This window comes from Daphnia pulex, chromosome 12, assembly GCF_021134715.1.
Source record: "Daphnia pulex isolate KAP4 chromosome 12, ASM2113471v1".
In the NCBI taxonomy this organism is placed as follows: domain Eukaryota; kingdom Metazoa; phylum Arthropoda; class Branchiopoda; order Diplostraca; family Daphniidae; genus Daphnia; species Daphnia pulex.
In genome coordinates, this window is record NC_060028.1 from 1,595,637 (window position 1) to 1,610,461 (window position 14,825).

Sequence of the window (14,825 nt, forward strand, 5' to 3'; positions counted from 1 at the left end):
GCGCCGCTTTTACTGTCTCCATGGCGACGGACCCACCTTATCACCTCGTATCTTTGCTGTCTAGTATATGTAGAGATTGTTCAACTTTTTAATTTGGTTGCGCCATAGACCGTAAGCCGCATCGTCACGGTTAATAATGCTGAAGACGGACCAATAATGTGCCAATCTCCAGACTAGTTTGTGATATTGTGACGCCGGACTAATCAAAGCCACATTTACTAAGTCGAATGTAGTTTTCTAATGCCCTGTTTGTTTTTGTTTTTTTATTGAACCAGCGTAGCTCGACGAGTTCGCCATCTAGGGCGGGAGTATTTGAACTGTTTAGCGGGATTGGTGTCCGTTAAAACCGTTAACGGTTTAGTAAATTTTGGGTTAAATTACAGCCACGAAACCAAAATGCAAAAAGGTCATTCAAACACCAACATCAATCTTCTTTTATTCGTCGCTAATGGCAAAATATTAAAGAAAATTGTTCTCGAATTGATTAATACGCTGTACTGTTCAACGAAAATTGCCTCAATTCGTATTCTTTACCGCTAGGCGCTTAGCACACAACGTAATCTGAGATGTCTTATTCTAACATTCACTCGCGACTCACGATTACACTTCTTTATTTTAACTCCATAACTTACACTCATCAGCAGATTATTTAAGGGGAATGGTGTAAGCAAGTATACGTAACACAAATTAACATTCCGGATTGATTGATTCTGAAAATCATTTGAACTCCTCCAAGGCCGCAACCAGACGCTGTCGAGTGATCGGACTCTTCAATACTTTCAATTTATCTAAATATGCCACATGCAAATTTAAATAACTTTAAATTAGTTCACCGTTTCGGCGGATTTTTTAAAAAGTATCTAACATTAAATCAACTCACTGAATATCGCATTCCTTCCGTTGGGATGGTGGCGATCGTTGCGCTGTCTCACGAAAATCCATTGGCGATCTGCGAATCGACACTCGATTATCCGGCCGTCCAAATTCCGGAGCTCTTTTGTCAGCTCGATGGTAGCGAAATAAATTTCAGTCCTATGCGGACCCACGGCATGCAGTTCAGCTCTTTTCAAACTGCTGAATCCAGTGATAACAAAAACCCATAAAATTAATTAATCAAATGCAAATAATATTTTTTTTTTTTTTTACTCTCCGGAACGCCAATATTCGGGAAATTTCAAACGGAAAGTACAGGTATGGCTACTTGTTTCCGACCATTGAAACACGTCATAGCAAGTGCCGCATTTATAACCCTGAGGTGATTTAAGAACAAAATAGCAAAAAAATGAAGAAATCAAAAGTGGAAAACGTTTAAAACGCCCAAAAACTGACCTTTTCTCTCGGAAAGAAGACCAAACAGCGGAAGGAATATTTGAAAAGATCCTCGAATCCTTCGGACAAAAAATCCTCAGCCGAACGGGCGTCTCTGCAGTCGACAATGTCCAAATTAAAAGGTTCCTTATCATCCAATTCCATTGGCTTATCCAATCGCTGCTTCATTATCTCCTCCTTTGGAAAAACAAAATTAATTTCAACGACGTAATAGCGACACAATTTTTATTTATTTACCTGGATGACGTTAATTCTGGCGCGAATATTTAAATCTACCAAATCCATCCCGTTACATCTGAAGGCATCGTGAATTAAAAAAGTTAACTTTCCGTTTTCACCGCTATCAGTACATTTTTCTCGGGTGATTATGCCGTCAAGGACGGTGTCGGTGATTGGGCGACCGTCGGACGAGATCATTCGAATAGAGCGATCGTCATCCAACCGGAAGATGTGCTGGCTCATGTTCTCCAAGTAAATGTTACCGGCCAAGTCGACGTAGAGAAGGTAGCGCGTGCCGTTGGCTCTGGGAACGACGTCGTACGATTCCGAAGCGAGAAAATGGATGTTCTCATTGGACAATGTGACCGGCCACAAAGCCGGGAAAAAATCGGTCGGTCCCTTGGCGAATTCTCCCAAACGGACGTGCAATTGACGGACCAAATCGAAATCCGTCACCAGACGGACGCCTTCCACTTGCTCGTTTTCGTGGAATTTGGCCTCCGGGTCGATTTGGACGAATTCCCCCGAAAATCCCGAACTAAACCAGAATAAAAATTCATCTCATAACTCTGTAACCATCTGAATAGTATCTGAATAAAATGTTGACACATAACAATTTAGATCGTCATCACGTCAGACGACAAATAAGTTAAAGATGGGACTACGTTAATTTGAATCGTTCAAATTCTTAAAAAGATTCGCCCATTTTCTTTAATTGAATTACTGTGATAACTGATAACACTTACCTAATAGGCTGTTGGTTACCTTTTCCGTCTTTTCCATCATCTCTAGATGCTGGACGACGCCAATTACTTTCATCCGATCTAGATTTGTTGTTGCCAACCGGCTTACGAGCGTTATTGAAGCGTCCAACTCGATCCATTTCAGAAAACCAATTGTTCTTCGTTTCTCCCTTCTCCCTTCCATTCGTCACCAGCAGTTAAAGTTGCCATCTTCGCAAATGAAACGTTTATTAATCCGAAACCCTCCGGCAGGGTCGTATGGCAGGCTACAACGTCATCTATAGCCGAAGTCGTGTTGCAACACGCACAAAGACGTGCTGACTAATTGGTCGAAGATCAATTTACACGAGTTCGACAATAAGAAAGTTTTTGGTTTGTTCTGTGCTGGCCATGCACAAAACCGAATCCAATTGAAATTTCTCTGAACTATTTGTTCCTTTTAACTTACCAACAATTTAAAGCCCAGTGAAACAAAAAATAATAATAAGTGAAAAATTCTAGTCTGCTTCGATATTTCAGTAAGATATTTGCGTGTCTGTATATACCACAAAATGTGGGTTTGATATTTACCCAGGTTAAACCTTTATCGCAACGAGATATTCTTTATTCTGGGGCGGTTGAAAAGTGTTGTCTTGTTTTTTTGGGGCCATAATTCAATTGCACCATATACATTCGTTGGCATACATTATATAGCCTATATCAGAGTTATCCAAATCGTGATGTCACAGTGTCAGTTACGTCAATTGTGAACCATGAACTCATCTTGTTTGTTTCCCCTTGTTATCTTAAAAAAAAAATTAATTAGTGGCTTTAGAGACGCACGTAACAAGAGACGATAAATAGCGGAAGTCGAACGTCAAACCACACCAGTCACTCTCACATCTGACAAGTCACACACACACCCGGAGCAATAATATGCAGAAAACTACTGCCGTACTTCTCGCCATCTTTTACTGCGTTGCAGGTAATTAATAATTAATTCATTTCTATAAAGTCTCAAAAATAATTTGCGTTTAATAATTAATTTCATTGAAATTTAATTTCGTTGGAATAAAAAGGAGCGCCGACTTACGATGAGCGCATAGTAGGTGGTGACATAGCTTCGGCCGGCCAGTTTCCGTACGTTGTTTCTTTGACGGAAAACAACCGCCACTTTTGCAGCGGGTTCATCTACAGCGAGAGGTGGGTTGTCACGACGGCCTCCTGCGTCTCCGGTAAAATTCCCAGCGCCCTGAGGGCCGTCGTCGGACAGCAAGATTTAACCAAGCCGGATGCCAATGAAGAAATCATCTCGATTTACCAGATTAAAATTTTCACTCAATACGACGCCGTCAATCAGGCCAACGACATTGCCCTCATTCAGGTAAAGGCAGTGACCAACAATTATTTCATTTTATCTCAGCTGTTTCTGTTATCTAATAATTATTTTTTTTTAAATCTTTTTTTAATTTTATACAGTTGACTAAAAATATTACGTTCAGCACTCCGAATGGAGTTTACTTCATTAATTACAACGAAGTTGACCCCAACAATCCTGAGGCTACCGTTATGGGCTGGGGAGCCAATCAGGTATAGTTAAATTAAATGCATAATCATCACTCAGAAATATCACAAATGGAATTTTTTTTTTTTTTTATAGGACGGTGGATTTGAATCGACGAGACTTCATTACGCCGCAATGGATATCCAAACGGGAACGTCTTGTGGCGATTACGTCAGCGGCTCTGAGTTCCAGGTGGCTACCATGTTATGCGCACAAAGCAGTGCCACTAGCGGTAAATATTTAAATTGATTATGCTCAAATTGTTAGATATAAACTCATTTTGTGCTTTTGGATCGACCAATCAGCCGTTGGCGGAGCTCCGTGCCAATACGACGAGGGCTCACCGTTGGTACAAATCGTCCAGGGCAAATCGACGGCCGTGGGGATCATGTCCAAAAACCTGGGCTGCTCCGTCGACCTGCCCAGCGTTTACACCCGTCTGTCGGTGTACTACTCGTGGTTCCTGCAGACGGCCGGCCAGCAATCGGTGGATGAAACCACCGTCCCTACCGAACCCCAAACAGAGGCCCCCATTACGACCGAGGCGGTAATCACGACCGAGGAGGTGATTATTACGACTGAGGCGGTTGAGATCACGACTGAACTCGTGACAGAAGAAGTTATTGTTACAACAGAGGAAACAGTTGTTCCTTTTATTTAAATTATTTGCGCTGTAAATGCACAATAGAAAATCTAATTAAATCGGATTAGAGTATTTATTTTATGCGATAATAATTCAAATATTACATTAAAGCCAAGGAAATAAGTTCTCGAAGTTCTCTATAGGCATAGTCTATTTACAAGGTGTACTAGGTCATAGTGAATTATACTGAATGTAATTGAGTGAACGTCTAGCAGGTAAATATTATCGATATCAACAATTGCAAGGTAAATAATGCTATATACATGAACTTAGTGACGTAACACAACAAAGATCTTATGGTATATCTTTTTGTCGACAGAGATGCAATCACTTGGTTCAAACGGAGATTATGTTTTCTTGATTGAAGGATAAGACGATCACGTACACACTTTCTGACAGGCCCGGGGCAATAAGTGTACGCATATTAGACATGTGATGCAACGGTTACGTAAAACTCGAAACAATTCAGACAATTTGACAGTCGAATAATGGACCAAATCGACTATCGAAATTGTGGTAAAATAATTCAAATGAAGAAATTCACTGTTTGTTATTAAAGCGTAGAATTTTAATGATGATTCTGAAATCCAAATTTATAAAGGGTTGCGGTAGCGACACAATAAAGATATAGCAGACATTCTAGAAAGATTCTTCAATATTTGACTCCAACTATCTGACATTCTTATTCCAATATTTACAAACACATTGATTGACTTGTAGATGCAGGATCTGATGCCGTGAGCCCGTGACAAGGAAACTGGATTTTTAAACGGTTAACTGATCATTATCAGACTGTTGCTTATTTGTTTATTAACGGGGCAAAAATCATATAAGCTGCAACACAATTGTGTAGCTCTGAACGAACTTTTGTGGAGTTGGGACTTCGAGACGCTCAAATACATCAATCACGGCCTATCAGCTTCATAAATGACGTCCCACGAGCTAATAATGATTGTTATATTTATAGACGGGAAGACAAAGCCAAACTATTTGAGGTTCAGGCAACAACTAAATACGCCTCACAGTGTATATAGTTCGTGAGAGCATAACCATGAGTAATTACGTTCTCCTCCTCGCTGTCTTGATTTGCTCTGCCACGGGTATGGATGTATTTTATAAAGACAAATTTTGATTGAATTAAAATATTGAAATTATCCAATAAAATTGCGTTTGATTCAAGGCTTTCCGGCGAATAATAATGGGCGCATCACTGGCGGAGGGCTGGCCTCACCTGGACAATTCCCTTACGTCGTTTCCGTCACGGAGGATGGTCGTCATTTTTGCGGAGGATTTATTTACAGCCAGGGATGGATCGTAACAACAGCCTCGTGCGTCTCAGGGTAAAATTAAACTCTAAATAACTTAGGAAATAAATATAAAATTGTACGTCGTTTTATTAATTAGGAAATCTGCGAGTAAACTGAAAGTGGTCGTTGGCCAGCAGGAACTCACCATGGTCGATCCTTACGAGGAAACCATTTCCGTCTACCAGATTCACGTCATCGATCGGTACAACAGCACCACTAAGGTGAACGACGTCGCCCTTCTTCAGGTAAAAATCCAATTAGCAAATAATCTATAGTTTCATTTTCTTCGTTTAAATTATTAGTATCTCTTTTCAAATTTTATTACACAGCTGATGCAGAACATCAGTTTCAGCTCGCCTGATCAAGTTTACTTTATCAATTACGACGAGATGGATGCAACTCAACCGGAGGGAACTACGATCGGATGGGGTACCACTCAGGTATTTAGTTAGAGTCTCATTTTATTTGAAAAATAAATTGGTCATTTTAACGATTGATGCCAAATGATTTGATTGCAAAAACAGGAAGGGGGATTCGAATCGACGAAACTTCGCTACGCTTCCATGAGTATTTCCAATGCAAAGACTTGCGGTGATTACACCGAACAAGAATTCCAAACTGGAACCATGATCTGCGCAGACACCAGCGCTGCCACAAGTAATAATTATTTTTTAAACAAAATCTTTACAATTTTTATTCGATTATAATTGATTTTTTTAAATTTATATATTTTGACAGCCGACGCCGGTGCTCCGTGTCAGTACGATGAAGGATCGCCGATGATTCAAACATTTTATGGTAAACCCGTTGCTGTGGGGATCATGTCGAAAAACCGGGGCTGCTCCGTCGACCTGCCCAGCGTTTACACCCGTCTGTCCGTTTACTACGCCTGGTTTTCGCAGGTGGCCGGCCATCAACCGGTGGATAGCCTCACAACAACGTCGGCTGGACCCACTGACCCTAATACGGGCAGTACCAGTACGACAGCGGCCATCAGCACAACTTCGGGAGCGAGTACGACAACCGGAATCAGTAGCACGACAACCGGAATGAGTAGTACGACGACCGGAATGAGTAGTACGACGACTGGAGTCAGTAGTACGTCAACGGAAGCCACCACGATGACGACGGAAGCCAGTACGACGACGGGCCGGCCCACTTTAACTCCGACGCCAACGACTAGGGAGCCTATTACCTTGCCACCGGATTTTACTATTCCGCCCACGACGACAAAGGCCCCCATTTTCACCCGACCACCTCTTCAGATTAAAGCCCTTAAAGTTATTCAACCATTAGAAAAGTCAAATTAGATTTGTACTGTATATGAAAACAAAGAATTGGTATTTCGTAACATATTCTATCTAGACTTATTGTCCTGCCAGCTTATATATAAATATTGGATTAAGTGTTTTTCGTATATTGTTAATTGTAAACCGGGTTATGATGCTATTCAGTTTTTTAATTTTTTAATTTTTACGTTGTAGATACATTGCAGTAGCATTATACTGCATCATTTAGACCGCTAATACGAGATTAGAGTTATCAACAAATGACGCGTGTAAACAAATACACTGATAAAGATATAAAATCCCTATCGTTCTTGATAATAATAAAACCTAAAAAAAAAAAACAAGCGTGCGAGATTGACATTCGAGAGTCGAGACTTTTGTTATCCATAAATGTTTTGAAGCAAACAAATTACACGCGTGGGGTTGTTAGCTCAGGCGAGGGATATGTCTTTGAACCCTCAGGCTTAGATCCACAAAAGCAAAAACTCCTTCGTGAAAGCCTTCCAACTTTAGATAATATTATGGGATATATTTTGTAAGATATAAACTCGACCACCTCTCGATCATATCTGAACTATCGATTTTGACTGTCCAAAGTTCAGCGTAAAAACAAATTTATTTGGGAATAAGAAATCCAAGAGGGACGAATGCCATTTGAAAATTAAACGCTGTTTTCACCCGATGGAATGATGGGAAGCATGATGAAGTTTATTTTCGTTCTACTTGCTGCAGCTCTGTCATCTATTGCAGGTAAGCCTGGATGAGCATTAATTGCTATCAACATATTCAAATAGTGACCGCTACCTTTACCAAGTGTTAACTAAAGTGTATTTTAAAAGGGCTGAACACTTGGAATAACCGCATTACCAGTGGTGATTTGGCTTCAAAGGGACCGCAATTTCCGTACGTAGTATCGATCACTGAAAATGACCGTCATTTTTGCGGTGGATTCATTTACAGCTCACAGTGGGTCGTCACAGCAGCTTCCTGTATTGATGGGTAAATTTAATTATTTACCTTACTAAAAACTTGACCACTTTTTAACTATTATGCGCGTTTTATACGTATAATAATCTTCCAGGAAATCAGTAAGCGCACTGAAAGTCGTTGTCGGACAGTTGAGCTCCACAGTCCTGGATGTAAACGAGCAGATATTTGACGTCGATACTCTCACTATTTTCCCAGAATACAACAGTACGGACAAACTGAATGATATCGCTCTCATCAAGGTAAATATGAAAAGTATTCATAACCGCGGGGAAGAAATGTTAGCAATGTTTCGCCTTCTCATCGATAATTTATTTCCAATAGTTAACTCCGGATATTCAATTTGATGACGTCTACGTTGATTTCATCTTATACAAAGAAGCCACCTGGACGGTTGGTTTAGTCATGGGATGGGGCGCAACATTCGTAGGCTATAATACGTTTCCCTTTAATTTACAAATCAATTCAGAATTTCAATTATTAGAACTATGTATTTATTACACTTGTAATGGAAATCGAAACAGGAAGGGGGAAAAGAATCCATCAGTCTTCGCTACGGAGCGGTTGTACCAATATCGATGGGCGTTCCGCCTCAATGTGGAAATTTTACAAGTGCAGAATTCAATATGACGACCACGATATGCGCAGGGGGCACCATTGCATCCGCATGTAAGAAAATCAATTCTTTTTCTACTTTTACTTGACTTTTTAGTCTATAACATTAGGTTGATTATAAAGTTAAGACAGAGTTAAGATATTTCATTTTTGCAGTTTAATTTTGGATTGATTACTGTAGATTGTCACGATTAGTGTACTACCGGTAACAGTTAAGTCGAAAAGTTCCAATAAAAAAAAAATAATAACGTTGTTTGTTTCGTGGTATTTAAAATTTCTGGGTTGCAACTTGAAGGCCTAGCGATAATCTATGAAAATTTGAGTGTTTGCATTTAAAAATTTGTATTTTAGGTGATAAAGAGTTTATTGTGTTTTTGCAAAATAATAAAAAATATTTTTTTCATTTTAATCAATGTAATCGCTTTACAGATCCGGGTGGTTCTCCTTGCCAGTACGACGAAGGTTCTCCACTCGTTCAAGATTTCGTTGATCCTGATACGTCACAGATGATTCCCACGGCTGTTGGTATCTTCTCCAAGACTGCAATCTGCGGGTATGGAATCCCAGAAGCTGCCGGTATTTACACCCGTTTGTCCGAATTTAGCTCTTGGCTGCTGGACACGGCAGGTGAACAGCCAGTCCGCCGAGCTTTTAATACACGTTAAAAAACAGATGCAGTCGCCATTAATACATAATCACTAGGCCTACATGTATACTATGTTACGTAAAAAAATTACATGGATTTATTCCAGGTTTATACTTGTATATACTGTGCGCAGGAAAATTCAACTAATGGGCTACTGGCTACCTACTACTTATAGCAATGGCTGCTCTTCATTATACCTATACAATTAGGGGTTAGCGTTTACCATAAAGAAAACGCAAACGCGAATATTAATAAGGATATAAAATCTTTATTATTGAAATTGATAATCAACCCAAACAAAACGAGCGTTCTCTTATTTTACTTACTTTAATTTACCTTAAACGATTGATGGTAGTATCCATAAATGATGAGCAAATAGTTGAATGTTCTTTACGGTTCCATATTACAAGGTCCCACACTTACGTCACACACTTGTTGATACAAAAAGTGATATTCGTTTTGACTGTTTTGACAGTTTTGATTGAGCAGTCAGGCTTAATCACCTTCCCGATGTGGATTACAACTGGACCGATAAGGCACAAAAAAAAAACAAAAAAAAAAAAACAATTTGAAACTTTTGAAATAATTTATAATATGTTTCTTCTTCTCATCGATACTTAATGTGAACCTGTGTATAGCAAGAATTAGAGACTGGCCAGATAGAATAGAAATGAAAAATAAACAAATACCCGGCCAACTCTGATTGGAAGGTTTATAATTTTTTGCTACGACCTCCTTTATAGCAATGAGACATTTTCTAATTCTTCTTGACAATAAGAGTCCTCGGAACTGTCTATCTAGAAATAATCAATTTTAAATTTTTATTCGCCCAATAACTAGTTATGATACATATAGGCTATCTTCACTCAAAATTTCATTTACAAAAGTTGATCTCTAGGTACGTAGAATTTCTCCTTCTGACGAACTCGATCACGTAGATATCGATATACTGCTGATGTTGTTACATAACGCAAAAAAAAACAAAATCAATTACTCTTATGTGATCTTGATGTTCCTACATTTAGAGTGGTTATCATTTAATATTATAGCAGCAAACTTAGTTTTAGGAATGCTACAAAATTTCTTAGCTAGGATAACTACATTAACTCTGTTATCTGGACTATCAGATTTAACTGTCCAAAGTTCAGCGTAAACAATGTTGCTAAGGAAAGTGAGACCTATAAGCAAGCTGAGTGCTGTCATTTACATATACACTATTAACAAGCGATAGAATGGAGAGCAAGAAGCTCGTTTTTGTTCTATACGCTACAGTTCTCTCCTACGTCGCAGGTAAGCCAAGAATATAGGGGACCAATAGTTTAAAACATAATTGGCACCTTGGCACTCTTCTAATGAAAATCAATTCAATTCATATCCTTTAAAGGGCTGTACACCTCGAATGACCGCATTATTAATGGCGGTTTGGCCTCACCCGGACAATTTCCGTACGTAGCATCGATCACTGAAAACGGCCGTCATTTCTGTGGAGGATTCATTTACAGCTCACGATGGGTCGTTACCGCAGCTTCCTGTATTGAAGGGTGAAATTTAAATAACTTAATTAATTTTGCTCTTTTGTTACTTAAGTCCCATTCGCTAACGAAATTTCATTTTATGTATATGTTTTGATTGTATAATATTTTTAGGAAATCATTGAATGTATTGAATGTCGTTGTTGGACAGTTGAGCACCATAAATCCGGATGTTAACGAGCAGACAATGAATGTCTATACCCTCAATATTTTCCCCGGATACAACAGTACGAACAAACTGAATGATATCGCTCTCATCAGAGTAAATATCGAAAGGCGATCATTTTGAGATTTCATGACCGTCTTTTCATTAATGATTAATTTTTAACAGTTAACAGCGGATATTCAATTTGATGAAGCCAATGTTGATTTCATCGTATATAAAGAAGCCAACGGACTGACATTTGGACTAGTCATGGGATGGGGTGCAACTTTTGTACGTTTTATTAAATTGGAATTAATCTTATTTAATTTTGAATTACACTGGTATCATGAACATTTCAACAGGAAGGGGGATTGGAATCGGTCAATCTTCGCTATGGAGCGGTGTCACCATATCCAGTGGTAGACGCTTCGTCTAAATGTGGAGATTTTCTCAGCACTGAATTTAATTTTACGTCCACGATATGTGCGGGGGCCACAGCCGCAACCGCATGTAACAACATTTTAAATTTTTAAATTATTTTATTATTGCTATACCTCGTCTCCTATTGAATTGGCCCATACATAAAATAAAAACCACAAAAAGGTTTCAATCAAATTAAGATATAATTCCTTTTCAAAGTTACTCCATGTATTATTTTGTCATGTAATAACGGTAGGCTAATTAATAATAATTCTTAGGTGAAATAGTCACACTACAGGTTATTTTTAAAGAGTAAAATTCGTTACCTATTCATTATAGCAAAATATTCTTTCAAATTACAGATCCCGGCGGTTCACCTTGTCAGTACGACGAAGGTTCCCCATTCGTTCAAGATTTTGTTGATCCTGACACGTCAAAGGTGATTCCCACTGCTGTGGGCATTTTTTCCAAGAATAAAATGTGCGCCTACGGAACCCTTGAAGCTATAAGCGTTTACACCCGTTTGTCCGTGTTTTATCCTTGGTTCCTAGCCACGGCAGGTGAACAACCGGTTCGCTCCAAAAAAGACACTAAAGGCACAGCACGATGAAAATTCAAGTATCTTGCACACGGTCAAAAGGGAACGGAGGAGAAATATATTTCACCCCTTGTCGCTTCGTGTAAGCAGCAGATATTCGGCACGATTCTACTGCTATGCATATCACATTATTGTTGTTGTATCATACAAATAATAAAGTAATAATAACCAACTATAATAATATAGCCTAGTCATAAAAATAATAACCATTAAAATTGTACTTGGTATGCTGATAGTTTGTAGTTGTCCTTTATCTAGTCTTTTTGCCCCAAAATCAATTGTCAAAATACAAGTCCATGCAGCATATTTTTTAAATAAAAAATGTTCACGAGTCTGCGTACAATTCACACCATTGTTTTTTGGATTTAGCTGATTGCCATAAACAGCAGGCTATGTGTATTTAACGAGAGAATAAATAAAAACAACCAGCAAAAACAAATTTGTTGTTCAGTGCGCGTTGCAGAAATTTATACAACTCAATAAAATAATATCTAGACAAGTAGACAATGTAAAATTATTAGAGCACATCCAAAAATAGGAAAAGTGGAGAGTCTATTCAGTGGAACAGCTTTTCGAAAAAAAACTTTTGTGGCTTGTCAAAACCTGGAACAATAAGAAAGTGTGTAATTGCATGCGTGCCTATATACGGTAAAATATGCGAATTCCTAAATAATATATTAATGTTCCTCATTCATAATCTGTAGGCCTACGTATATACAAATTTCATGTATATAACCGGTAAATTCAAAAATCTAGCAAATACAGAAAACGCTGCTTAACTCTCGGCTTAACTGCCATCGATCACTCGCTATCAGGATCACATCACTATAATCAGAGCCGTTCAAAGTTTAGGATAAGCAACATATTATTTGGGGATAAGAGCTCGACCAAACAGGACTATTGTCATTTACGAACGCTGTTTGCATTCAACAAGATCCAACATGAAGTCTGTTCTCCTTCTTGTCGCTGTCGTTTGCTCTGTTACAGGTAAGCGTAAGCCCATTCTACACGTATTGCAACAGTATATGTCTATCACAAAGTTAGCTTTCCAGCGTGCATCATGCACATTTTGGTCTATAATTCTTTTATTAATTTTTTTTTCCTTTTGTTGTGAAGGTCTGCCAGCCCTGTACGATAACGGACGCATCTTTGGAGGGGGTACGGCCGAATCCGAACAATTCCCGTACGTAGTTTCCATCACTGAAAATGATCGCCACTTCTGCGGCGGATTCATTTACAGCACCAGGTGGATCGTCACGACAGCTTCATGCGTTGTTGGGTAGGCGCTATATATGTAGAAAATTAATAATAATTCTATAATGATGTTATCGGATATTATGCTAAGACCTAAACGAAACTTATGCATGGTCACTAATTGATTTTAAAGGAAAACGGCCAGCAAATTGAAAGTGGTCGTCGGTCAGGTGAGCGCCATTAACGCCGATCCCAACGAGCAAACGTTGGCTGTTTACACCATCACACCTGTGCCACAGTACAACAGCACGAATCAGTTTAATGACATCGCTCTCCTTAAGGTATAACAAAAATGCGCTTACTATGGTTTATAGAAATCGATCACCATCAAATTTATAATAAATTCCAACAGCTTACAGCTGACATTGATTTTGATTACGTCAATGTTGATTTCGTCGCGTACAACGAATTAGACAATAATTTGCCTACAGTTGTCATGGGATGGGGTGCAACTTTCGTAAGTTTACATTGAAGCAATGTTACCGAGTCGGATTGGCTAATTTCTTTGAAAATAATGTTGAAACAATGAACTTGTAATGTACAGCAAGGAGGATTGGAATCGGTTAATCTTCACTACGGAGAGGTCACCCTCAATCTTGTGACTGCGACATCGCCTTGTGGACCTTATGCAGTAAACGAAGAATTTAATTTGGCGACCATGATTTGCGCTTCAAATGATCCCGCCGCCAGCACCCTAGGCGAGTTTCCACTATTTTTTAAGAATGGCGGCTAATTATGTGCCAACCAATAAGGAATTACATTCCAAAGCTTTGTCACATTCGTAATATTCTCTGTGGTCTACCTATAATATAGCTCCTCCTCCTACTGCAACTTTAAGTCCTCTTGGATCTCCTTGTTCATACGACGAGGGCTCCCCGTTGGTCCAAGTCATGGGCGACGTTCCTACCGTTGTTGGCATCTTGTCCAAGACTGATGGCTGCTCGGAAAATTCTTATGGCGTTTACACCCGCGTCTCCATCTTCTACTCGTGGCTTCTCAACACGGCCGGTCCGCAGCCAATCCGGCCAACAACGGAAGCCCCAACAACGCCAACGACAGCTCTTCCGGGGCGTAAATAAGGCTAGTAATCTGCACTAGCTGTGAAGAAGAAATCCTTCTATCCTTCTCTTCACGCTTAATTCAACATCAATCTACACGGACATGTGCAATAATTTCAAAACCGTTTGACAGCTTTTTTTTGTGCACCAATAAATGAAATACCGCTGATATTCCTGTTGACTATATTCATTTAAATTAGTTTAAGCTTCAGACACCTTTCGCACTAATTCTTAAAATGAATAAAACATTGAATAAAACTATAGTGGTTGAGTAAGTGCGCAATTTAACTCGGTATTAGTTATGGAATTAATACATCAAGTTCAACTTATTGATCCAGAAATATCAAATTCAAATAAGCTGTAATTTTTCCTTTGCCCTTTTCGAACGTTGTTGTGTGCGGTACCAGAAAACAATGCGATTACTATCAATGCATAAATTACATAAACAAAATAAAGATTTAAAAAATTTCAAATCCATTTTTTAAATTGGGGAGTTA

At 39.0% G+C, this 14,825-nt stretch overlaps 6 protein-coding genes across 7 annotated transcripts; 5 read left to right on the forward strand and 1 right to left on the reverse strand.

Moving 5' to 3' along the window:
* Positions 1-594: 594 nt before the first annotated feature.
* LOC124209275 (mRNA-capping enzyme-like) lies at positions 595-2,675 on the reverse strand. Of its 2 annotated transcripts, none has more exons than XM_046607220.1 (6): positions 2,295-2,675; positions 1,567-2,086; positions 1,330-1,506; positions 1,147-1,250; positions 881-1,071; positions 595-788 (listed from the first exon to the last, which is right to left on the reverse strand). In XM_046607220.1, exons 1-6 carry the CDS (start codon positions 2,429-2,431, stop codon positions 718-720), a joined length of 1,200 nt encoding a protein of 399 aa, XP_046463176.1. In that variant the 5' UTR covers positions 2,432-2,675; the 3' UTR covers positions 595-717. The 2 variants fall into 2 exon arrangements, with proteins under 2 accessions (XP_046463176.1, XP_046463175.1); XM_046607219.1 differs by having other exon boundaries at positions 881-1,074; positions 2,295-2,673.
* Positions 2,676-3,095: 420 nt separating this feature from the next.
* LOC124209277 (trypsin alpha-like) lies at positions 3,096-4,553 on the forward strand. Its single transcript, XM_046607221.1, has 5 exons — positions 3,096-3,255; positions 3,350-3,654; positions 3,750-3,860; positions 3,931-4,066; positions 4,140-4,553. Exons 1-5 carry the CDS (start codon positions 3,207-3,209, stop codon positions 4,493-4,495), a joined length of 957 nt encoding a protein of 318 aa, XP_046463177.1. The 5' UTR covers positions 3,096-3,206; the 3' UTR covers positions 4,496-4,553.
* Positions 4,554-4,629: 76 nt separating this feature from the next.
* LOC124209015 (trypsin alpha-like) lies at positions 4,630-7,094 on the forward strand. Its single transcript, XM_046606886.1, has 7 exons — positions 4,630-4,993; positions 5,198-5,577; positions 5,658-5,817; positions 5,882-6,029; positions 6,114-6,224; positions 6,309-6,441; positions 6,523-7,094. The coding sequence occupies exons 2-7, from the start codon at positions 5,529-5,531 to the stop codon at positions 7,092-7,094; spliced, it is 1,173 nt and encodes a 390-aa protein (XP_046462842.1). The 5' UTR covers positions 4,630-4,993; positions 5,198-5,528.
* A 1,342-nt stretch (positions 7,095-8,436) lies between these two features.
* On the forward strand, positions 8,437-9,371 carry LOC124209278 (venom peptide isomerase heavy chain-like). Its single transcript, XM_046607222.1, has 3 exons — positions 8,437-8,486; positions 8,585-8,729; positions 9,105-9,371. Exons 1-3 carry the CDS (start codon positions 8,466-8,468, stop codon positions 9,338-9,340), a joined length of 402 nt encoding a protein of 133 aa, XP_046463178.1. The 5' UTR covers positions 8,437-8,465; the 3' UTR covers positions 9,341-9,371.
* A 1,165-nt stretch (positions 9,372-10,536) lies between these two features.
* Positions 10,537-12,345, forward strand: LOC124209279 (trypsin alpha-like). The gene is made up of 6 exons (XM_046607223.1): positions 10,537-10,611; positions 10,706-10,862; positions 10,968-11,115; positions 11,185-11,289; positions 11,361-11,508; positions 11,781-12,345. The coding sequence occupies exons 1-6, from the start codon at positions 10,554-10,556 to the stop codon at positions 12,026-12,028; spliced, it is 864 nt and encodes a 287-aa protein (XP_046463179.1). The 5' UTR covers positions 10,537-10,553; the 3' UTR covers positions 12,029-12,345.
* A 529-nt stretch (positions 12,346-12,874) lies between these two features.
* LOC124209280 (trypsin alpha-like) lies at positions 12,875-14,499 on the forward strand. Its single transcript, XM_046607224.1, has 6 exons — positions 12,875-13,003; positions 13,133-13,295; positions 13,404-13,551; positions 13,623-13,727; positions 13,815-13,968; positions 14,084-14,499. Exons 1-6 carry the CDS (start codon positions 12,958-12,960, stop codon positions 14,347-14,349), a joined length of 882 nt encoding a protein of 293 aa, XP_046463180.1. The 5' UTR covers positions 12,875-12,957; the 3' UTR covers positions 14,350-14,499.
* The last annotated feature ends 326 nt before the right edge of the window (positions 14,500-14,825 follow it).

What these genes read in the sequence shown, in the direction of transcription:
- LOC124209275 (XM_046607219.1), bottom strand. Translation starts at nt 2,431, where the DNA reads ATGGATCGAGTTGGACGCTTCAATAACGCTCGTAAGCCGGTTGGCAAC. An exon ending in CCAGAATTAACGTCATCCAG is followed by an intron (nt 1,507 to 1,566) that starts GTAAATAAATAA and finishes GTTTTTCCAAAG; the next exon opens with GAGGAGATAATGAAGCAGCG. An exon ending in CGGAAGGAATGCGATATTCA is followed by an intron (nt 789 to 880) that starts GTGAGTTGATTT and finishes TGGCATATTTAG; the next exon opens with ATAAATTGAAAGTATTGAAG.
- LOC124209277 (XM_046607221.1), top strand. Translation starts at nt 3,207, where the DNA reads ATGCAGAAAACTACTGCCGTACTTCTCGCCATCTTTTACTGCGTTGCA. An exon ending in CATCTTTTACTGCGTTGCAG is followed by an intron (nt 3,256 to 3,349) that starts GTAATTAATAAT and finishes TGGAATAAAAAG; the next exon opens with GAGCGCCGACTTACGATGAG. An exon ending in TGGGCTGGGGAGCCAATCAG is followed by an intron (nt 3,861 to 3,930) that starts GTATAGTTAAAT and finishes TTTTTTTTATAG; the next exon opens with GACGGTGGATTTGAATCGAC.
- LOC124209015 (XM_046606886.1), top strand. Translation starts at nt 5,529, where the DNA reads ATGAGTAATTACGTTCTCCTCCTCGCTGTCTTGATTTGCTCTGCCACG. An exon ending in ACAGCCTCGTGCGTCTCAGG is followed by an intron (nt 5,818 to 5,881) that starts GTAAAATTAAAC and finishes TTTATTAATTAG; the next exon opens with GAAATCTGCGAGTAAACTGA. An exon ending in ACGACGTCGCCCTTCTTCAG is followed by an intron (nt 6,030 to 6,113) that starts GTAAAAATCCAA and finishes TTTATTACACAG; the next exon opens with CTGATGCAGAACATCAGTTT.
- LOC124209278 (XM_046607222.1), top strand. Translation starts at nt 8,466, where the DNA reads ATGGGATGGGGCGCAACATTC. An exon ending in TGGGATGGGGCGCAACATTC is followed by an intron (nt 8,487 to 8,584) that starts GTAGGCTATAAT and finishes AAATCGAAACAG; the next exon opens with GAAGGGGGAAAAGAATCCAT. An exon ending in GGGCACCATTGCATCCGCAT is followed by an intron (nt 8,730 to 9,104) that starts GTAAGAAAATCA and finishes ATCGCTTTACAG; the next exon opens with ATCCGGGTGGTTCTCCTTGC.
- LOC124209279 (XM_046607223.1), top strand. Translation starts at nt 10,554, where the DNA reads ATGGAGAGCAAGAAGCTCGTTTTTGTTCTATACGCTACAGTTCTCTCC. An exon ending in GCAGCTTCCTGTATTGAAGG is followed by an intron (nt 10,863 to 10,967) that starts GTGAAATTTAAA and finishes TAATATTTTTAG; the next exon opens with GAAATCATTGAATGTATTGA. An exon ending in ATGATATCGCTCTCATCAGA is followed by an intron (nt 11,116 to 11,184) that starts GTAAATATCGAA and finishes AATTTTTAACAG; the next exon opens with TTAACAGCGGATATTCAATT.
- LOC124209280 (XM_046607224.1), top strand. Translation starts at nt 12,958, where the DNA reads ATGAAGTCTGTTCTCCTTCTTGTCGCTGTCGTTTGCTCTGTTACAG. An exon ending in TGTCGTTTGCTCTGTTACAG is followed by an intron (nt 13,004 to 13,132) that starts GTAAGCGTAAGC and finishes TTTGTTGTGAAG; the next exon opens with GTCTGCCAGCCCTGTACGAT. An exon ending in ACAGCTTCATGCGTTGTTGG is followed by an intron (nt 13,296 to 13,403) that starts GTAGGCGCTATA and finishes TTGATTTTAAAG; the next exon opens with GAAAACGGCCAGCAAATTGA.